General features: G+C 38.5%; 1 protein-coding gene and 1 long non-coding RNA gene across 7 annotated transcripts in view; one reads left to right on the top strand and one right to left on the bottom strand.

Annotated features, from left to right (window-relative positions):
- The window catches only part of LOC310761630, a 39,211-nt gene extending 30,817 nt beyond the window's left edge, over positions 1-8,394 (top strand). For both annotated transcript variants that reach the window (XR_014547600.1, XR_014547601.1), the window contains 2 exons: positions 3,874-3,923; positions 6,183-8,394. This is a non-coding gene — a long non-coding RNA (uncharacterized lncRNA). The remainder of the gene's footprint in view (positions 1-3,873; positions 3,924-6,182) is intronic.
- The window catches only part of CADM2 (cell adhesion molecule 2), a 365,475-nt gene continuing 347,497 nt past the window's right edge, over positions 5,781-23,758 (bottom strand). For all 5 annotated transcript variants that reach the window (XM_083611653.1, XM_083611652.1, XM_083611654.1 and 2 more), the window contains 2 exons: positions 10,887-11,012; positions 5,781-7,947 (listed from right to left, as the gene is read on the bottom strand). In XM_083611653.1, the coding sequence (XP_083467779.1) occupies positions 7,829-7,947; positions 10,887-11,012 (245 nt within the window). In that variant the 3' untranslated portion in view covers positions 5,781-7,828. The remainder of the gene's footprint in view (positions 7,948-10,886; positions 11,013-23,758) is intronic.

Genomic DNA, 23,758 nt, shown 5'->3' with positions numbered 1-23,758 from the left:
TGCGTTAATGCGAAGTACAGACGTAAATATTGTGCTGAGGTAAAAGGACAAGACATTATGTAAGAGAGATTTCTCTTAGTCCTGAATCCATGTGAAGATGCCTCTTAGTTGGTGTCTACTTTTTTCTGCACATGGAATCTTCATCAGAAAAGTTTGCTTCTTTGCTTTATGGCAACTTTAAAGGATCTTGAAAAAAATATTCTTTATTTGCTTTGGAACCAGAACAATGTGTAGCGTAGGGATTTTTATGCTTTCTGCATCTGCCATGTAAGAGAACTCTGAGTGAAAACTTGTTTCACTGTGTAGGTTACTTTACACTGCACTGGAATATCAGTGTTTATTGTTTACTATACTTTCCCCTTCCTTTCTGTGTTCTGTGCATTTTGGTTTGGGAACAGGACTGACATTTGGAAAGAATAAGCAGACGTTTTCTTGTCTGTCTCAAGATTTTAAAAAAGTGCCATGCCTGTCAGAGAAAAATAATTAATTATAATCTCTGTACTAGTGCTTTAGCATTTCAATTACTTATAAATGAACTTCACCAATTCTTGCTGTCTAAACAGCCTGCTTGGAAATCCTTTCTTCATGAGTAGATAATCACCTATGGTCTTGTAAAAATATTAAGATGAAAGAATATTAGTTGCATCGGCTAGAATCAAAATGTTTTCATCCACTCTGTTTGGCTCCTGCTGTAGCCTCTCACCTAGAAAGCCACTGTAGTTTTTACCTCTGAATAAGAGCTTACCTATGTTAACTTAAGTGCTTAAAACATTATTAGATATTTGTTCATTTACATTTCTTCTATCTCCAGAAAAGCAAAGAAGGATTTTGAAAGGGGTTTAAGAGAAAGGAACTGAACTAAGCTACTAGCTCATGCTGTCAGATGGATATATAATGAAACTATTTTGGAGTTTTAGAACAATTATATTGGGGTAGGGGACTTAAACTAAAATCAAATGTATTGCTGACATGTAAGTGATAAATGAATTATCTGAAGTCCAGTTTAAGAATAATTTCAAGTGACTGGAAAGGAATATTTCTAAACTTCAAATAAATTTATATAATCAGGGAAGAGACATGAAAATGAAGCAAATACTGATCTTTTAAGTCAATAAATGAAACTTAAATAACTCTACTGTTAAAAAGTGTTTGAGCCTCTTTTAAGTTAGATGTAACTAGCAAAGCTGATGAGTTTAAGGGTATAAATAAATCCAGCATAGATAAAATTTCAGGAAGCTCCTCACATCATCTTGGTTTATCCTCCTTCTTTTTGACAAGAGCAAAGAGATCATTTGGACAAGACTTTTTAAATAAAAGCTAGTTCCTTAAAGACCCTGAGAAAATGTTTGTAATGTTTTTGCTTATTACAGCTATCAGTACTTGATTTTTTCCTGTTTTTGTTTTATATCTTTTGTTATGTAAATACTGTTATTATATTTTAAGGTGAGATATATATATATATATATATATATATATATATATATATATATATATGGAAAGACTTCATTCTCAAGTAATCTGATAATTTATTTCTATACCATACTTGTCAGGGCTCACATGAAGTACTGCTTATGTTCATTAGCAAGCAGAATGTGAAAACGTCTCTGGAAGATGCAACTAGCAGCAAAGGAACATAGTTTTGACTAGAAGTGACTCCCATAAATGTCAGTGTCAATGGTTGTGGTGTAGATTCACGCTACAGGTGTGCGGATTGTCCCCCATGTTTTTATATATTGAGTGTCATGGATTTTTAAAAAAACTTTTCAAACAGTTGCACATTATATCAGTGCGTGTGCATTTATTAGCTGTGGGTGAGAGTGTACATTTGAGCTCAAATAGAAATGCACATCCTATTGAGAGTAACTGATGTGATCTCCAATGAATATTTGCACAATCGGATGTACCTTCATCATCTCTGTTTTGTTCTCTGTCTAGTTTGCCCAAGAGTTTGAGCATCAAACTGCTGATTATATTTTTGTCTGATAGAAAATTTAATTTTAAAAAGAAAAAAATTCACCAATATCTGTACTGAAAATTGAATCTGGTGGTTTAACACAACATTGTCAATCTGTGCTAAGTATCAACATTAATAGGAAGCAAGTAATGTAATGAAGACTGTTGTGAAATCATTAGACTAGTCAAAAGCAATACCTATGTGTATATGCAACAATGTGTAAGACTTTACCTTGCTCATGTGTAGATGTGGAGTCAAGGTTTAAAAGGGCAGAAAACTCTGGATGATTAGAGCATCTCAAGGACATGATAGAAGGGGCAGGTTTTTTAACCCCCAAAACAAAACAGGTTCATTAGCTGGAGGGCAGAATCTAAACAGCAAAAGGGGTCCATGTAAGTACATTTATTATGGGAACTAGTTAAAATTGCACAACTGAAAGTGGAATGAATAGCTTGGCCAATAATGATAGTGCTTCACAGAGAAGGAAAGCTATAGTTGGAGAGGCTCAGGAGCTTTGCAGTGTTCAATTTAACAATATTTCTTGTGTCTGTGATTGTTCTGTGTTATCTCACTACTTTCAATGCATTGCTTTTGGAAGGGTATGATGGAAAAAATGACGAGATGAAAAGGATCAATGATATAAAATTTCATGTTTGGAAAAAAGTTAACTTTATCATTAAAGGCATCCTCCGTGGTTTGATGGAAGCATTTTGTACTCACAATGTAAGATTACCTGACGTTATTGGGAAATAAATAGCAGAAATTCCAGGTGAGGTGCTTCAGTGAAATAGGGGTCAGGAGAATGCAGTTCTCTCTGTGGCTCTCTTTCCATTGCTCAAGCTAAAAATACCAGGGCAAATGGCAATACTTTTCAACATCTTAGCATGCAAGGCTCCCTCAAGGAAGATAAAAAGAGCAACCTTGTACTGTTGGGCTAGAAATAGATTACTGAGCAATGTTCCCAGACAGAGTGCTGGCAGCAGAGCTATTAGCAGAATTGAAGTCTTTGCCCCAAAGGTGTTTGGAAGGAGCCCCATGGGACCCATAGAAGAAGACGAGAGACAAAATAGAGTGGTAGTTGGGTTTCAAGGAAAATACGGCTTACAATAAATTAAATATTATTTGGAAGTGGCTGGGAATATACACATATTTAAAGACAAATGGTCACTATGCGTTTTCATAGACCATTCTTGAATCTGCAAACCCATCTCCTTCCTTGTAAAATAATCAAAATGCATATTATAAATACATGGTTTTCCAATATCCATACAGAGAAAGTACAAGATACTTACATGTGAGTACACTGTAGTCACCTATATTTTTGCATAGTTTTTAGTGTGTACTTTGTGCCACTTAACCCAAAGTATTACTCGGGTTATTTCTGTTTAAAACAGCTTGTTTACAGAACATTTGAGTAGCTGGGTTTTTTTTTTTTTGTATTTGGTATGTTCATTTAAAAAAAAAATACCAGTTCTAATGAATGAGAAGCTAAGATCCTTGGAGGAATCAAGGAAAGTTTTGGAGAACATTGTAGTGCGCCCATGACAATTCTTTTTAACTCCATATTTTTAAGTTTATCAGAATTACCTTAGCTCAACAGAGAGGTAAAGTTAAGAGTTATGTTATCCTTTTGGTAACACTTTATAATAAGTGGCACTAAATTACACTATAACTGATGTTACATGGAAGCACATGTAACCACACGGTCAAGATCAAAATACCTAATGTACATTTGCGTACATGGTAACTCCAGTGCTTTTACAATCATAAATTAAATAACCTACTGTCCTTTCTTCTCACTGAGAGATGCTTATAGGTAGGTAGATAATCCTACATCATGAAGAACATATTCAAAAAGTCCACTTTGCTGGTTTATATAGGGGAAAAAACCAACTGTTTTCCTCCTGTATGTTTTATAGGAGGAATCTCAGCACAAGATGATCTGCCTTCCATAAATGTGAACAAAATGGTAGGTATTCCTGGTTCATTTCTGAGCCTCATATTATATATATTTCTTAAACCGCTTCTTGGATTTGCTAATAACATCTAAGAATGAAAGAAGATGCACCCATATTCTGTGAGATGCCACATTCTATTATTTAAAAATAATAATAATGATAACAAAATAAAATAACTAATATTAAAGAGAAAATTGGCAATAACTTGATAACCTTTGACTGATGATGAGAACTGTCATGTTCCACATTTTCCTTAGTTGTTCCCATGGGGCTTTCATCATTCATGCCTGTCAATTACTGTAAATTAAGCAATCATTTCTATTGACCTTTGGTGTCTTGCTCCCAGTGTATTCATCTAAACCAGGGGTTCTCAAACTAGGATCAAATGTATACGAACAGAAAAACCTTATCAGATAATATGACTAGAAATCGGGCCTATCTGTAAATCCAATGAATGTGTGTTGCTCTTGTGGCCTTATTCACCAATACTGGATGCCCGACTTATAGAAAAGGTAATCTTCTACCCCTTTATATAGCTGACAACTTATGGTATATAGCAAGCTGGAGGTCAGCCAAGAAGAAAAAATGATACCATGAAACCAGTCACCTCCCAGCCATTTATACCAAACTAAGACCACCTTGAGAGCAATGATGTGATTCTCCCCCCAGCTCTTTGCTCTGATTGGCTTCTCCTTGCTTTCCTCCAATCTCTATTGGTCAAAAAGGCACTGAATAGGGAGCAGAATTAATTGGAATCTGCTCAGGTGCTAGTGCAAAATCCACACAGATCCATGGATACTGGTGCAAAGAATCTTTGTGGCAGCACTGCCAGAATTATAGCTCAGTGTATAAGAGATTTTATATTGGATTGTTGAACCCCGTTGAATTACAAACTCTGTAATAAAATTATATTAAGAAAATGTATCGGTATCTGTATTATTACACTCTGGTACAATATTGCTAGTACTTGTGCTAAAGTCAAAGACAGGGCTAGGACTTTATATTAAAACTATGTTTAGCTTATGGAATGTTTATTTTGTTAGAGAATAGATGGTCACTATTCTGTTTCAAAAGTCCCCCTTTTCTCTGAAAGAAAAAGTTTGAGAACCTCTGATTTAACTGGATGAATGCAGATGATTGAAAGTGATGACAGGCCCGAATTATCCTCTTAACACTGCATGATGTACTTCCATGTTCCTTTTTGGCCTGTTGTAAAATACATCTCAAGGTGCAAGGTAGAATATATATTCTAAAAATTGACTGCAACAGAGTGCACAAGAAAAAGTTAACAGTCCAATTCCTATCTACTATTGCAAAGTTCCACTGCTTTCCTTTTGCTACACTGACAAGACACTTTGGGATGGTTACATCTGAAGATGCCCCAATGCTTGAAAAAATTCACTTCACAGTGATGAAGAGGTGGGTCATGTAAGCAGCATTTCTATATCGTTTAAGCAAAATGGAATTTATAAAGAATGTAAAAATGTGCAAATACAGCACTAATTGACATGTGACTTTAGTAAACATAATCCTAATGCAGCAAGGCATTTAAGCACAGTTAAGTTCTTTGCTGGCCTTGCCATTAGTTCCATAAATCAGTTTCTGAAGGTACAGCTAACTGCTGTGACAAACACCTTTTCTTCCCAGTAGTAGCAAGCTTAATTCATTTTGCCAGTTTTGTTTTTAAAAATGTACTCTTTTAACAACTTGACTATGTTGTAAACCTATACTAGTATCAATGTGTCTAGCAGCTCCTACCTGATTCTCTCAAACTACCATACTAGATTAGCATATTATTGCATTTTTCCCCACAGATGATCTGGAGTGAACGGTAAAAACAAGCATGCAATCACATCAATGCAGACGTATTTCTTTAAAATGTCATACTGTATATGATTTATTATGTTAACACTCAACCACATCATATTATTTATGTTCTGTATACTTTGAAAAAGTGCTGCTTGATTGATGGTCTCTCTTTTTCTCTCTCATAGAAATTAACAAGGTAAATGTTCTTTTTCCAACAAAAACAATTCAAAAACTACTATTGTCCTTAAAAGGTGTATACTCTTCTGATAAATAATCTGACACAACACCTTTGATTTCCATTTACTGTGACACATGATGTCATATTCAAATGCTACCCTCCCTCCTCCCCTCTCCCCCCACGCAAAAAATAAATCCCAGGAGATAATCCTTTACAATAGGCCATTATGCTTTTAGACTTCACCAGTAATAGCATCCATATAGAAATCTTATTTTATTTTAAGGTGCAGCACTTAGGAGATGAACAGCAATCGCTACTGATTTGAATCTTCTGACATGGGACCAGTAAGCGCATCTGGTGATGTTTCACGTCTTTTCTGGAAGAGGAATCGAGCCAATCAGCTTATTTTATGGTAGATTTAGAATTTGTGACTATCTTTTAAAGATGTCATTTTGCCCCACATTTTGAGAACAATCTCAAAAAGAGGTCTTTACTGTGGAGCTAAAAGCATGGCAGATATTCTCTATCATTCACCGTGACATAAGTTTGTACCTCACAAAATGCATAGACAGGAATTTAATATAAAGAATTAGTCCATTTACCGTATACACAAAACATAGAGCTTTTTGTTGTAACACTTTGTTGTTTGTGTTTTGGCAAATCCAACATTGATAAGCAGCTCTGGAACTGCCAAATTATATATTGAAAATTTTAGCAACTTAATCATTAATCATTAATGTGGTTGGAATTTAAAACCTGAGGCTGTGCACTGGTTGTTAGCTTAAAACTACCTTTCCATATAACATTGTGCTTCCATTGTATAACAAAGAGGAAAAAAAACCTGGAACTAGAAAAGTTTGCTGCTGAACAGTGCTAGGACATACAGACAAAAGTACTAATACATGTTATCTACTCAGAATATTAATTTAAGTCATATCTAAAGGGATATAATGGACATTAGAAAATGCTTACTTGTGACTGACTTACCTACAGCCCCAAAAGTTAAATATGTATCAAATAATGTTTAATTGGATTTATTATATGCACTATATACAGATACTAAAATGCCTTGCAATTGTGCCCCATGAACATGTCCAATTTGAGAAGGCAGGTGAGCCCACATGAATCAAATAAATTAAATTAAAACCAGAAATTACAGAAATAGATAACGGAAGTCTTTATGATCCTAAATGCAGTAAAAGAGCGGGACAAACATTTTCAAAATGGAGCTACATCATCCATCTCTGTGGATTCTGTATAGACAAATGGCATGATGTGGTTACCACCCAGACTTGCTTTAGTACCAATGTGCCATTAAAATAAAAGGTCTGTTCATACCCCTTTGCTATCATTTGCAAACACACAAGAAATTATACTAGAATGCTTTCAGTTGGTGTTTCCTAGGGCATAATGTTTCAAAACTAGGCTGCTTTTTGAATTATAGACATATATAAAACATTCTTTGTAAACCTCTAATCTTACTTGTAATGTTTTATGTAAGTACATTGAGGTCCTCACCTTCAGAACAATTGCTATGAAAATGGCCTGGTGCAATACCGGTAAGGACCATGATAAAATAAAACCAAAAAGAAATGCTATATAACATTTTGTTTTTAAAAAATGTAGAAAAACTGAACAGATGATGATTAAAGTTGTTAAGGCTGTATATTCAAGCACTGTATGTTAAGAGAGCAATGGATATGATGATTAGGCAATAAGAAATGTCCTGCATTATGAATGGTACCATAATTAAAGGAAAAGAAATGCTGTCCATGGCTGATTGTTGGTATAAACTGGCTACTGAAAGCATTTGTGTACATTAATAAAGGTAGCAAAAAATGATGGGGAAAAATTAATTCTGAAAGATGAGAGCCAATTTTCTCCAGCAGTCAGCCTGGTGAGTAATACTCAGAGAACCTAAGTCTGCATCTATATGAAATATTCCTTCTTCTCTTCTGCATTGACTTGGCTGCCTTCTGCATTGATAATGGCTGTATCCGCATCAGGTGCATCTTCAGCTCCTTTAGCTTCATTTGTTAAATATGTTCCTGCAGGAAACAATGTGATTAAAAGAAAAATGTTAGGGGCTTTGATACTTTTCCAATGTGGTTCTCTAATGGATCCTGGTGAGGATCAGGATGTATGTCATTGCACTACTGTAGAATGAACTTTTACAGCACACATGATACTCCATTTTGGGAAAGAAGCGATTGTGACCCATGGCCTTTCTTTGATGATAAGTACATACAAACAGTAAAAACAGCATGTTGCACTAAGATCTGTCAAGGACACATTAACAATAAGCTTTTGGGGGGGAAATGTCTCAAAATGATTATTTTGCTCCTTTGTTATATAGAAGTTATAATTCAGCCAAGTTGTATACGCTGTGATTTCAAAATTAGCACATCAAAATCTGATGTACTTTTAGTTGGACAATGTTAATTGTGCATAACTTTTTGATTGAAATAAAGAGTTTAAAGACAATCAACACAAAATGCACTGTGCCCTTCAATAGCTATGCTAGGTTTGCCCACTTACTTCATTGCCCACTTACACTGGGAATAGTAAACCTGAGATGCTATTCCTAATTTTCTGTGCCAATATAAAATGTCTACATTGCTGCTCCTACCTCCTGCTTTGTTCCTTTAACTTATGCTATTGTAAGGATTTATTTGCTAGTACAGCAAATATTGGATCTGTGCAGCAACATTCAGTGATGTCTGAAAAGCCAATTTTTACTGAATGGAAAAGCTTGGTTATTTCAGAGCTGGGATATGCGTGTGGCCCTCCTACATTAGTTGAACACAGGTGTCATGTTTTCCAGTAGACTGATCAAATGGTATAAAAATTAAAGGGAAACATTCTTGATTAGCTTGTATGAATTAGCTAAGGAAATGGTCTTGGCCTAGATAGCAAGCAGCTTTATCTTACACAATATTCTGATTATCAGGTGAACAAGAGAACACACTTCAGTAGGTGCTTATTGCAAATTACATGAACAGTTCTAATAATGCAGGTTATGATTAAAAGACAGTGGGAAGATGTTGCAGAAAAATGAGAATATAGCAATGACCATATTGTATTTTTTTGCACTTTTTTTTAAAAAAAAAACCCATAATCAAAAAACCAATGTGTGCTAGGACTGGATATATGTGGATAAGATAGGGCAGCCATATGTATATATGCCCAGCCCATTCATATATTTCTGCGTTACTTTTAAATACTTATTTACTGAAAAGCATTTCTAAACCATTTAATATTTAAAAATCTCTAAGCAGTAAAGAAATATAGATATAAAACCAACAGCAGTATCATAAAGAAAAACCTGATACCCAACTTAAAATCAACAGTGAAATGGCATTATAAAAAAAACAGAACAAAGGAAGGAATTAAGTAATAGCAGTGTTCCATTTTATGGGTTAGGGGAAGCCTGGACAAAAGGTATGTCTTTATAGCATGTCTGAAGGAACTGATGCATAACACTTCACATATGGCAGAGGGAAGGACATTCTACAATTCAGGGACAAGGGTGGAAAATGCCCTTTTTCATGTTACCACTCTGTGATATTGTGTAGCGTGCAATGGCAGCTTGAGTAGAATGTCCCTAGATTATCTAAGGGATTTTGCAGGTATATACGGGGGCAAGTGATCTTTAAGATGGCTTGGTCCCACATAGTTCAAAGCTTTATATATTAGTAACAAGACCCAGAATATGGCTTAGTAAGTGACTGACAAGCAGGGCAGTTTCCTCAGCACAGGTGTAATATCTGCTCACCCAGGGGCTCCACTAACAACGTGGCTGCATTGTTCTACACCAACTGTGGCTTCCATTCCAGTCTCAAGGGAAGTCCCATGTTGAGCTAATTTCAGTAGTCAATTAAGAGGTGGCCAACACATGAATCATGGTGGTCAGACTATCCAGTAAAAGGACATAGATGGCATACCAGCCTAAGTTGATAACTGGTGCTTGTTTCACACAGAGGCATACCTGATCCTTCAGAGGGAGTGCTACTCCCTTTAGAACTGAAAAAGTCCCCAACACCTGGGAACTGTTCACCCATAGAGTCTCTGTCTTACTGGGATTCAATTTCAGTTTGTTGGCCCTCATCCAAGCATTGATTCAAAACAGTCAGCCTTTCCCGATTCAGATGTTAACATGCCCCAACTCTCTTAATGGCATGACATGAGGCAGAGGAAAACATGGGGAAAGACGCGTAGCCTTTCTCCCTTGCCTTGCCATATCGTGCAGTGCTCAGTTCTTTGAAGCACTTTTGAAGAAAAAAAAAGGCAACAGATTCCATTAAGGAAAGAGGATGGGAAAAGGGAGAGGGCTTATTCCAATTACCTGCTTGCTTTTCTTGTAATAAGTAGGCCCAACCTGCCTTGCTTTGATGCATAAATAGATGGTGGCTGCCTTCTCATACCTATTTCCTCCCTAAAACATCCAGGGAGAAAAATCCCCAAAATGTACATGCCCATTTTGCACCACACTCCCCCCCCCCAGGCTTAAAAATGACTGTTAGGACGTCAGAATTTAATGGTCAGTACCTTTCCTGTCTTGAGGGTTGAAAAAAAATGCATTTTTGAGACCCAGCAGTTCACAACTGTCTATCTTATCTGCTTGTCTGCCTATTTATATAGAATTTTTATCTTACAAACTCGTTAAATTAAGGGACAGTGGGGGTCTATTGCATGACACAGAATCCCAACTGCCTGATTCCGAGTCAGACAGACACCCTGTGTGACCTTGGGCAGATTGCTAGATGTTATTTTGCCACAGTTAATCCAGCTGTAAAATTGGGTAAAAATCAGGACCTCACTAAAAAACACACACAAAAAACAAAAACTTGATGCTGTAACATCAGAACTGAGTTTTCCTGGGGTCTAGAAGAGTTTCTTAAATAAAAAAAAAGTGTTGCAGGGTAAAACTAATCACTAGGAAATATTGCTACAAAAGGTGACTGCACTGTGATTAAATCTAGCCTACCTTTATGTCTTGCCAGATATCGACCAAGCAGAATTATAGAACATAGTGTGACAAAAACAACTACAGCAACTATCCCTCCTATAACAGCGTGGTCCGTTGCGTCCTTTTCAGCCATAGCATTGGGGTCTAGGGGAAAAAAATGACAGTATAACATATTATTCTGATATGCTGAAAAATGAAAATATCCAGATGATAAGGTATAAAACAATTGTCTCCCCCCCCCACAAAAAAGTCATTTTAGAAATATTTACAAGAGTTATTTCAGTCCATTCCCTACTAGCTTATCAGTGATACAGCACTGCTTGTATTCCCAGAGACTTAAAGCCCTGAGGACGTCACAGTATGAAAGGGAGAGGGAATCTTAAGCAGACAGTACTAATAGGAAAGATTTCTGGTTTTGTCCTCATCACTTTTCAACTGAAAATCTGGCCATAGCTATTTATAGACGGAAAAACAAGGAATCAAGAATTGGGGAACAGATAGAATCAGCAGAATGGTGTCTGCATAATACATAATTTATAGAGCTGAATCTCAGTGGGAATCCCTTATATATTCTCCTTTTGTCATCCGTATCCTTTTGCAGTAGAAAAAGAGAGAGGGAGGGAGAAAGTGTAGCTGAGCAAGTTCTGCAGGCGAAGCTGAGTCTGCATGAATTTGGTCAGATAAACGTAAATGCATCTTTGAGGAACTTCGTTCATTCTCAAGTGTTAGTTCATGAATTCAAAGCAGCTATTTGATTAATGCTGAAGTGGGTAAATTCAAATCGTTTTTAACTTTATATATATATATTAGCCCCTATTGTGTTAAGGTTCCGTGTTCCAAACATTAGGAACATCAAAGGATTTAAACTTGTCATTTAGTACAATGCTCATTTATTTTTAGGGGCCTCATCAGAAAGGCAGCCAGGGAAAATAGCATCACCTAGGGGAGTAATTCCTCAGAACTTCTGATCGATTAAATGGTACAGTAACCTCCCGGGTATTGGTTAAAATAAGTGAAAGAAGGAGATCTAGAAAATGATTTGGTCTTAAAGATAAGGCTAGAATAATTTAATTTTGCATTAAGAATGCCTCAACTACCAATGAACAGCAGCTCTGCCAAGATCACTATTAGTATGCTCACAATGTATTAACAGGTTCACATGCAGTGATATATAGACAGTTCCCTTTCAGGAGGTATCTTTTGCAATTCGTTTGAAAATGTACAGTGAGAAAAAAAGGGGAGGGAGCAGCTTTTGAAAAATAACTCTTGTGATTTTGGGGGGAGTGGGGGTGGGGGGTAGAAAGCCCAAACTAAAGGTGGGGGAAATACAATCTCTGAATGGTGCTCTCCTAAAGTTGTGCATCACAAACAGGCATGTCCATTGCAGATAAGGTGTCAGACCTTCACAGTGGCGTAGCGTGGGTTGTCAGCACCCGGGGCAAGGCAAGTAATTTGCGCCCCCTAACCCGTGGATTTGCGCCCCCTAACCCATGGATTTGCCCTAACCCCCAGATGTTGCGCCCGGTGCGGCCGGCCCCCCCTGCACCCCCCACGCTACGCCACTGGACCTTCAAGCCTAATAGCAGTAGTTGCACAGCTGCTTACCAAGTAAGAAATTTATCAAGTAATAATTTGGCAATCTCTGTAATGCATACATTCATCTTTCCTATTTTATCTTTCCACTTGCATCACGTTGCCACCATGCCTTCAAACCATCTAGAACTATCCGTTTTACACAAAGGATCTAATGAAATATTGACCCATTTAACTGCAATCCCAAGCATGCTTCAAAAAGGGCCCACTGTGTTCAGTGGGATATGCTCCCATGTAAAGTATGCATAGATTTGTAATGAGAGTACAGTTGCAGATTATATATATATATATATATATATATATATATATATATATATGCATGCACACTGCAAATGAACACTGAAATGCTTCATACGACAAGTATCCCATGAATTGATTTGAGCTTGTGAGCAGGCACGCTTATAATCACAGCCTTAATAAATTAAATCTTTTGAACTTTGCTTTCTTTGAAAATCTAGGGCACAGTATTAAAGTCTTTGGGAGGATTTCTCAGGAGCCACGGGATTTTGCAGGCAGAGAGGGAGGCCCAAGGCCTGAGAAGGAGGTTGGTCCATGCACCAACTGTTGTAGCCTCATGGTAGCTAATGTCAGACAGGGCTAAAAGAATATAAACAATATAAAAAGATTCCACAGTAGATCAGGAAAGGCACTGGATCCATTGGAACCAAAAGCCTCCCATATTCCTGGAACTGAGAAGCAATGGGAATAAGAAATGTTTTTAAAAGATGAATAAGGGTCTTTCTCTCCAGCTCTCTTAGGATTGTTCTATATTGTTTTTATTGTTATTGTTAAGTTGTGGGCGAACATATCAGACGACACAGCGATTCTTCCAAAGCAGCTCTTTATTTGTAAGCTGGAACAGAACTGAACTGAGGAGCTCAGTCAGCCTGCTTATATAGAGCTCCACTAGAATGCAACAGTAACCATTTTCTGTAACTAGCCAATCACTGAACGTCAGATATCAGATCCTTATAAGGGATTCTTTATATAAGAAATTAGATATAATAGTAAACTATATCATAATATAATTATTATTATTATTATTATTATTATTATTATTATTATTATTTATTACTTATCCCCCACCCATCTGGCTGGGCAGAATATCCCAGCAGAATATTAAAAACATGATAAAACATCAAACATTAAAAACTTCCCTAAACAGGGCTGCCTTCAGAAGCAATTACGCCAGTTTCTTGATTTGGGTACCATGAGAAACAGGAAGTTAACAGCTTAAAAGCACAGAAATACAAAACTGTAGAGGTGGAAGGGACTCCAAGTGTCCTCTAGCATACCTCCCTGCAACACAGGAACCACGGCTAAAGAATCCTTGACAGATGGCTATCCAAGCTCTGTTTAAAAACCTCCAGTGGAGGAAAGTCCACCACCTCCTGAGGAAATCCATTTCACAGTCAAACAGCTCTTACCACCAGAAAGTTCTTAATCAAAGTCATTTATAAATATGATGAACAACACCAGGCCAACACCAGGACAGAATCCTACAACATCCCACTTGTCGCTTCTTTCTAAGATAACGAGTAACCATTGGTAAGAACTCTTTGGCTTTGGTCAGTCAACCAGATCTACCTAACAGTAACATCATCTTCCCAGCTCCTCCACAAGAAAATCTTGGGGGACTTTGTTGAAAGTCTTACTTCAGTCAGTTCCATGAGGAAAGGAGGCAAAGGAAAGGAAAAAAGGGAGTGTGGCCACACAGCTTGTTCACAGTCCTGTTTATCAGACCATTTTTAAAATCTGAATCAGAGCAACAAATGTATCAGATTCAGTCCCCCTAATCCACTTGAGTTATAGGTAGAAATTTACCTGGAATCACTTTGAATATTAGTTAAAAAGTTGACACAATACTGCTCAAAAGATGACCATAGATATGTAAAGAAGGGAAGGAAGAGGTGGACACCTGACCTTTGCAGTTCTTCTTTCAACAACAGATCTTTCACAACTTTCTGTCAGATCTCACACTAGGGTATTGAGGGAGTGGAAGGAGCCTTCTCTATAGCACACAGACCCAATTCCCTCATTTCCATCACGTGTTGCTTTGAATTCCAGGTGTTAAAAACAATTACCGTATTTTTCGCTCTATAAGACACACCAGACCATAAGCTGCACCTAGTTTTTGGAGGAGGAAAACAAGAAAAAAAATATTCTGAATCTCAGAAGCCAGAACAACAAGAGGGATAGCTGCACAGTGAAAGCAGCTATCCCTCTTGCTGTTCTGGCTTCTGGGATAGCTGTGCAGCCTGCATTCGCTCCATAAGACGCACACACATTTCCCCTTACTTTTTAGGAAGGAAAAAGTGAGTCGTATAGAGCAAAAAATATGTATCTTTATTCCCTTCAAAATACCTATTAGCTGAGGCTTAAGCCACAATAAAGTAAAAGAGGGAGATAATAATAATAATAATAATAATAATAATAATAATAATAAATAAATAAATAATTTTTTTTATTTATACCCTGCCCTCCCCAGCCAGAACCAGACTCAGGGCAGCTAACACCAATAAAATTACAATAAAATGTAATAAAAAAAGAAAGAACAGTTAATTAAAATACGGGTTAAAATACAATTTAAAATGCAGCCTCATTTTAGTAGTAGCCCATAAATCAAAACCATAAGGGGAGGGAAACATAAGGGTCAGACTGAATCCAAACCAAAGGCCAGGTGGAACCGCTCCGTCTTGCAGGCCCTGCGGAAAGATGTCAAATCCCGCAGGGCCCTGGTCTCTTGTGACAGAGTGTTCCACCAAGTCGGGGCCAGTAGTGAAAAGGCCCTGGCCCTAGTTGAGACCAATCTAACCTCCTTGCGGCTCGGGACCTACAAAGTGGTGTTATTTGTGGACCTCAAGGTCCTCTGTGGGGCATACCAGGGGAGGCGGTCCTGTAGGTACGAGGGTCCTGGCTGCATAGGGCTTTTAAAGGTCAAAACCAGCACCTTAAACCTGACCCTGTCCTCCACCGGAAGCCAGTGCAGCTGGTAAAGCACTGGATGAATGTGGTCACGTGGCAAGGACCCTGTAAGGAGTCTCGCCGCGGCATTCTGCACCTGCTGGAGTTTCTGGGTCAGCTTCAAGGGCAGCTCCGTGTAGAGCGAGTTACAATAATCAAGCCTAGAGGTGACCATCACATGGATCACTGTGGCCAGATCAGGGAGAGAAAGTTAGCACTGACTGTTAACATATAACAGATAGCACTGACTTTCATGCGCTCTGAAGAGTCTCCATTTGTTTGTTTTGGCTTGACTGGTGCCTTTCTTACTCTTCTGTTCTCCTTTACCCAGTCCCCAATCCACATCAACAGGTATTAGGCATTTTCATCAGCAAGAGTAGCAGAAGTGAGATTCTGTTTTCCCACACAAAGATACCTAAGTGAGGTATCACCATATCTGAACCATGTGCCTGAGAACCAAGCACAGAGCTCCAGAAAACAATTGCAAGTGCTACCAACTGCTCACCCATCCATCCCGGCCAATAGGGAGCAGGCAATGGAGAGTAATTTCCTGTTTACTTCTCAGAAGCAGCATGGTTCCTGCTTCTCCTTGCACACCAGGGAAAGAATTAGCAGATAGGCTTTCCTGCTGAAAAGTAACCCAGCAAAGCTCTCTCTCTCTCTGTCTATCTCTCTAGACACAAACCTGCCCCTTAGGCAGTTTGTTCTCTTCACCCCTGACAAACATTAGATGTTCAAGGGTAGGAATACCAGAAATTCAACATGACCAAAATACAAAAGTACATGCTTGTATTTTGGATACATGATAAAACAAAATGCAGAGATTCCAAAAATTCGAGATTCCAACTGTACAGCTATTTAGGATGTTTTCATTAAAACAAATAACCTATCAGAAATGTGAACCAGTGATCAGGTTTATTAAGGTTTCGCCATCTCAAGGTGAAAACCATATTTACATAAAATACGACAAAACAGGAAGCTATCCCTAATGTGAAAATATTAACAGAAAAGAAAGACATATATATGTAGAGCTATGCAGTATCTTGCAGCACTTACCAACACACACAAAATCCCTTGAGTGAACTACAGTGCTGAATTTACTTCCTCTATTATCTTACATAATTACCATTTCTGGCTAAATGCTTCAGGGAAAGTTGCTAAAAATGAAGAGTTTCTCCTCTCAAAACTAGATTACTACCTGGTGGGGGAAAATGGGCACACATAGCAAGAAAGAATGTATATTGAGCTAAAAACAAAAATAAAGACTAGCATTTGGGGAGAACTCAAAAGGGAGTAGAAATGTTTTCCCACTTAAAAGAGGCATGGACAGAAAAAAGACTGCACCCCCATCGCCAAGGCACTGAGGACATGATCCCACTCCACCTCAGACTGGTCACAATCAGCACTGCATTGCAAGGGACTCTTTCTCGAACTGTTTGTTCTGTGCATTCATGTGCATATGCACAACAGCAAATCATTTTTAAAAATAATGTCCTTTCTAATGCAGCATTCATTTCTTTCACACTAAATTGTGGGGCTGAAATGGCAGTGTCTTCATTGCCTTGGCAACAGGAATATGTTCCCTCTTTTCTCCCATTCAAAGTGAGGGCAACAGGAGGCCTTCACTTATCCTTAGTGCTGTCAGCCCAGTAAATTTTGTTTGGACAAAGTCACATTCTTATGAAAAAGAATCCCTCTACTGCTTATTTATTGGTTATGGATGGATGTCTCACACATTAGGTTCCCCCTATACTCAGATATTACTTATTGTTTATTTTTCCTAACTTTTTGTTATTGAGGCCACCACACGTCTCAGTACAATTTGTATTCTACCTTAGTTTATCCACCAGAAGCTCTGGAGAAGCACAGGACAAAACAGCATGGAAACTAAAATATTAAGTAATAATGGCCCATCTAGTTCAGCATCCTGTTATCACAGCAGCCAACCAATTGCCTATGGGAAGTCCATAAGCAGAGCAAGTGCAAGAGCCCTCTCCTCTCCTGTGGTCTCCAGCAACTGTCATTCAGAAGCATTGCTGCCTCTAGCCATGAAAGTAGAGCATACTCAACATGTCTATGAGCCATTGATAATGAGAAAGGTAAATAAGAGTAAATTATAATTTATTTAAAATAGTTACTAATCAGACAATGATGTTTGTATGTATAGTAACTTAATAAACTAGATGGTTAACTTCATTTTGTTATAATTGCTTTATATAAGAATTATCTCACTGTATCATTGAATTATTTAGCAAATACAGTGTAGGGTTTCTGTCACCTTAAGGAGAGAGTTATGCAAGCCTCAGTTCTGTTCATAATCAGACCTAAAGCTGATTCCCTATCCCACTCCTCCCTAGTTAACACTCATCAACTAGGCACTGAGGACTGTACAGTGGTACCTCAGATTAAGAACAGTACTGTTAACGAACAATTCAGTTTACGAACTCTGCAAAACCGGAATTAGTGTCCCGGTTTGCGAACTTTACCTCAGTCTAAGAACGGAATCCGAATGGTGGAAGGGTGGTGGGAGGCCACATTAGGGAAAATGTGCCTTGGTTTAAGAACGGACTTCCGGAACGGATTAAGTTCGTAAACCGAGGTACCACTGTACTTGTCGTCTTCAACCAAGTCCACACTTAATGAAGTGTTTCTGCTACAGTCTTCACCCTGATCCAGCAACCTCTGTTCTTAGCATTCCCACAGCCTCTTAAGACACAAACTCTTCTCTGCAAACCTTCCCAGTTGTATCCAGTGATTTTAGCTCTTTGGTTTTCTCGGGCCTCTGAAGTTTCTCTAAAAGCCCCTTCCTGAGTCCTTTGATTTCTTTTATATGACACCAGCTCTTACACCAACAATCTCTTTCAGCAGTTTTCTTTTCTGTCCTCCTTGGCCAGAGCTAAAACTTCTGTTTTCTGTAGCAAGGGCTCCCTTAGCTAATCATTTCAATTTGGATGCAGTTTTGCTCCCCCACTGGCCTATACCAACGATCCAGTAGGATAAGAAAGGAGTGCCTGACCAATTAGAACTCACCAGGTTTTGATCCATTTTGTATGTATATGCAGAAGAAACTACTTTCTCAGGTTTATCCTTAGTTTGATACATGGTAAACTACAGCCAAACTGTCACTCAGGTCCCCTGCTGCCCCCTTCCTGAAACACTATCTCCACAGCTCCCAGTCACAATGGCTTGCAGACAGTTAATTCAGCTATATTCAAATCCCAGTATACATTAAAAAAAAAAAAAACTTCAGGGCTGAGGGGGAAATATTCATTGCCTTGGCAACAGGGATATTTTCTCTCTCTCTCGCCTCCCTTTCAGATTGAGGGCAATAAGTGGCCTCCATTTGCCCTTGTTGATGTTGCCCAGTAAATTCTGATTGGAAAAAAGGAATGGATGCGGCACCAGAATATATATGATGCACTGCTGGGAGGGAGAACTCTCAGGGTGGGCAAAGAGATGTTCCTTCTAATACCCTAAAACTGAATGCTAAATCATGGCCCATGGCTGTTATGTGAAATGTTTCAAAACAGAAACAGGTAGTCCAAAGAAAGAGATATGGCTTGTGTTGGGGTGTGTGTGTATACACACACTTGTGTGCATGCACCTTATGACCTGGACATACTGTTAACAGGACTCAAAAAAGAATGGGGGGAAAGTGTGAAAAGTGAATCTGATTAGAATGATCTCAGATGTGTTTAAAACATGTACTGGAAGCATCTGAACACCACCTGAACAGTGAATTCCCTTTGATTTCAAAATATGTTATCTCTGTCTTAGTCCCCTTGAAATGTTAATGGTTTGGGTTCTAGTAAGTTAAAATGGAAGGCTGTGTAATGGAAAAATCCAGCTTCTCTCTTGAAAATGTTTTAAGGCTTTTCCTATGAAAGCAGTAATGTAAAAGACTTTGGGAAGGGCCCTGAAAGACTAGACTGTATTCTTAATTAAGCTTCTGACTATCCCTGATTTTTATATACTTTAAAGAATATACCAACAGGGATGGGTGAGTAAAGCAACTTGGAGGCTAATCCTTCCTGTGTAATGGAAACAAGAACAGAATGCTAAAGGTCATTCTCAAGCACATTTAAATATATATTCTCTTCTGCCTGCCTTATCTATTGCTGAATAATTTCTCTTATTAAAAAGGTTGTTGATACACAGCGCCATTGTTCTTTGATTCATGCATAGAAGAAAACGGAAAATTCCCCATGATAATTTAAATATCAGAACACAGTCTTCATCACCTTTCAATCAAGCTGTGGATAAATGCTGTATATTGACTGCCAGTGTATGTTTTGAGCATTGTGGGGGGTTTGGGTGACTTCTGTTGCTTATAGTTCAACAGTCAACAGTTCAAGGCTTTGTGCTATAACTATTTTGCAGGCTGATATCCATAGCTTTAAGAGAGAAAACGAGAGACCTGGTGGAGGGAGTTATACAAATTACTATTCTCCCTCCTTTGCTCTACTTATTCCTTTCCCTCACTTTCAGTGTCACAGAAATACATTTTTAAAGAGTCTCTAAAACTTCAGCTATCTCATGATCCCCCCCCAATTACCTCCAAATCTGAGCACAGACTAGGGCATTTCTGTGTTATGATACAAGCTGTCATTATCAAGATACAATTTCAGACACTAACATATCCATTTTAATATTTAATATTTTAATGTGGTCAAATAATTGCCAGAGATTATTTAAATGAAAAAATGTTTCTGTAAACTATAAAAAGTATTTTATTCTATTAATTATGACACTAATTCTAAGTGCAATATTACATTCTGCGTTATTTTTCGTAATCCTCAGTGCACTTGTGCACTCACAAATCATAATGATGACCTTCTGATTCTTATTGTGAGCTGCAATACCAATTAATCATGAAAGTTATGATGCCCTTCTGATATGGGGAGGTACATAAACAAGGGTATCATGATACCTATAGCAGAGTGATGACATAAGCTGAAGCAAATAGAGAAAAAGCAAACTGATCCTAGAGGTGTGAACCATGCAGTAAAATTTTGTTTCCTCTGGTGACAGAGAGAACCTGAGAGGCGATAAAACACTGGACCTCACTGTGGGCAGAGAGAGAGGTCTATGTTTGGAGGCCTATATGTGTGACAGCATAAAGTGCCACTGTAGACCCACTGGTGGCTCTCTGTGGTGGGATCATTTATGAGCATTCAGGGGGTGTTGTTGTTGGAAGCCATTGGTCAACAGGATCTGAAGATGGCTCATTCCCAGTCATACTTAACAATGTGCTGAAAAATTATATCAGCCCTGGGGCTGGCATACCTCCCCTCCCTTCAGATTGAAATCAATGGGAAGGAAAAAATAAGAATAAAACTGGTGTGGATGGGGTGCAATTAACATGTACTAATAGGGTTGTAGGGACGCGGGTGGAGCTGTGGGTTAAACCACAGAGCCTAGGACTTGCTGATCAGAAGGGGTGAGCTCCCGTTGCTCGGTCCCTGCTCCTGCCAACCTAGCAGTTCAAAAGCACGTCAAAGTGCAAGTAGATAAATAGGTAACGCTCCGGCGGGAAGGTAAACGGCGTTTCCGTACGCTGCTCTGGTTCGCCAGAAGCGGCTTAGTCATGCTGGCGACATGACTCGGAAGCTGTATGCTGGCTCCCTCGGCCAGTAAAGCGAGATGAGCAACCCCAGAGTCGGCCACGACTGGACCTAATGGTCAGGGGTCCCTTTACCTTAATAGGGTTGTGGATGGCGTGGTGCTTCCAACTGCAGATTTCCCCTGCCCAGGAAGGTAAAATTAATCTGCTGGCTTCAATCCTTTACTCATTTGCCTGGGATTAAGCTCCGTTTAACTCCAAAACAGTAAGGGGAAAAGAATGGAAATTACAGTTGCCATTCTTCATGCCTATCAGAATTTATAGGTATAGATATTTCAAGCTGGTACAGGGCACCTGTAACTTCCAGTGGGGCAAAAAAAACCCAAATGGAGAGGAAAAGATAAATTATTTGACACAGCACTTACTTTATACAGTGGTACCTCGGGTTACAGATACTTCAGGTTACAGACGCTTCAGGTTACAGACTCCGCTAACCCAGAAATAGTACCTCAGATTAAGAACTTTGCTTCAGGATGAGAACAGAAATCGTGCTCCGGCGGCGCGGCAGCAGCAGGAGGCCCCATTAGCTAAAGTGGTGCTTCAGGTTAAGAACAGTTTCAGGTGAAGAACGGACCTTCGGAATGAATTAAGTTCTTAACCTGAGGTACCACTGTATATCTAAAGTGAAAACAACCAGTAGTGTCATCATTTAATTAAAGCATATTTGAAAGTATTTTATGTTTTTAACGAAATTCCCTTCTGGGAACCATAAAGCCTTGTTTTCTTCTTTCTCATTCTTTCTAATTGCCTAAAAGTAAAATACTACTCAATATGCACTCTTAATCGTTTTTCTTGGGGTTATATGAGCCTGCCAAGTTTGAGGCTATTCTTTGGTTTTCTAAAAGCTGTTAATATGTCTAATAAAAAGCTGGACAGTTGTTGGTTCATGGCTTTTCGTATCCCTTACTGCTTTTCTTTCCAACAGGACTGATAATCCCTGTGTCAACAGACTACTGGGGAATGATACGCACATCAGAATTCTGCCTTACCAGGTTGCATCTACACCACAATGACAGACTCATTCCCCCGTTTCTCTGGAGACAGCAATGAGGGCTCAAATCAAAAGGTCCACTGTAATTACTATGTATATTTCAGATTAAATAAATGTGATAAAAGCTTCCATCTGGCCGTTGATCAAACGTGCAAAGGGAAGCTGATTTCCAATGACATATTACAATATGTCGCTTGTAGCAGCTTCTAATGTCGTCCTGTAAATTACTTACATTTGGGATTACTTGACAAAGGCAGACAGACCTATTACTCACTTCTTAAATGCTGCCCACTGGGGGAAAGTGAGATGTGGTCTAATCTTAGAGCTGTTAGGCGAGCATTACCAAACAACGGCAGTATTTCATTTTACTAAATGACAATTGTTCTGAAATATGTTTACTCAGTTGTGTACCACGCTGTACTTTGAATGATAAAATGTGGCTGTTCATGTTAAAACTAAGAATGACCACTCCCCTAAATCTCATTATTTAGAAATACATTTCTACAAGGTATGAAATGGATAGGTGATGTATGCAAAAATATTCCCAATAATATTAAAGTGTAATAAAAGACTATTTAACAAGAAAGGTGCCTTGAATGCAGGTCTTAAATCACGAAATCAAGTGCTCACTGGAGATGCATCCACTGGAAACATCTGAAGGGTGTTCTCAGGAGGTCAAGGAACACCTAGAGTTGCAAGGCATCTTTGGTTGATGGGCGGATTAGAAGTAGGAGGTCAGAGAGTGTTGTGTGGTCAATATGTGCAATATTTGTTTTGTTGTTTGTCTCACTGAATGTTTCATTTCCAGTCATACCTTGGAAGTCGAACAGCTTAGTTCTCGAACATTTTGGCTCCCAATCACCGCAAACCCAGAAGTGACTGTTCTGGTTTGCAAACTATTTTTTGAAGCTGAACGTCTGATGGGGCTTCTGTGGCTTCCAATTGGCTGCAGGAGCCTCCTGCAGCCAATCAGAAGCCGCGCTTTGGTTTCTGAACATTTTGGAAGTCAAATGGACTTCCGGAACGGATTCCATTCGACTTCCAAGGTACGACTGTACTTGCAAGCTTGGTGAACTATCACTCCAGTGGAGAAGTTGATCAGAGATTCTGTTGAGGCAAATACATTTCTATTTCCCCAGGCATTTGCTGGTTATTAATACCAAGCCCTTTAGTAGAATTGGCTGGTTTTACTGTGATTGTTGTATATGTTGCAATGTGTTGTTTTTATGAACAATGTGTTTATATTATAGTGCACTGCCCTGATACTACCAAGGAAGGGCAGCATAGAAATGTTCAAAATAAATCTGATTCAATGCAGCATTTAAAATCCTATTCTGTATCTGTGGCAGATGCAGCAATGGCTTTCTTTTCCAGCATTGCCTCTGTGAAGTCTCAGTGGACCTTTTTTCAGTTCTACGGAAGGAAGTGCAGTATAGAAATGAAACGAAAAATCAATCAGTAACAACTCCAGCACTTCAGGAAAGCTTACAGATTACCAACTATGGACAAAAATATTTGGAATATGGTTACTCTTGACTGACACACTAGTTCAAAAAGCCAGGGGAAGTGAGAAGGGTGCAAATGCCTTGCATTCTCCAGTGGACTTTTATATTTAAACCTATGACTTGCCTTTGGTACCATAGGCCATGGTATTTTTAACTGGTTTAATACCTTTCATGGCTATGGAGCTGCCCCAGTTGTCAGCTATCTAATGTGTGT

The sequence above is a fragment of the Podarcis filfolensis genome (assembly GCF_964270895.1).
Source record: "Podarcis filfolensis genome assembly, chromosome: 4".
NCBI classification, from domain to species: Eukaryota; Metazoa; Chordata; class Lepidosauria; order Squamata; family Lacertidae; genus Podarcis; species Podarcis filfolensis.
Note: the sequence above shows the minus strand (reverse complement) of the source record. Positions and strands in the feature narration are given on the sequence as shown.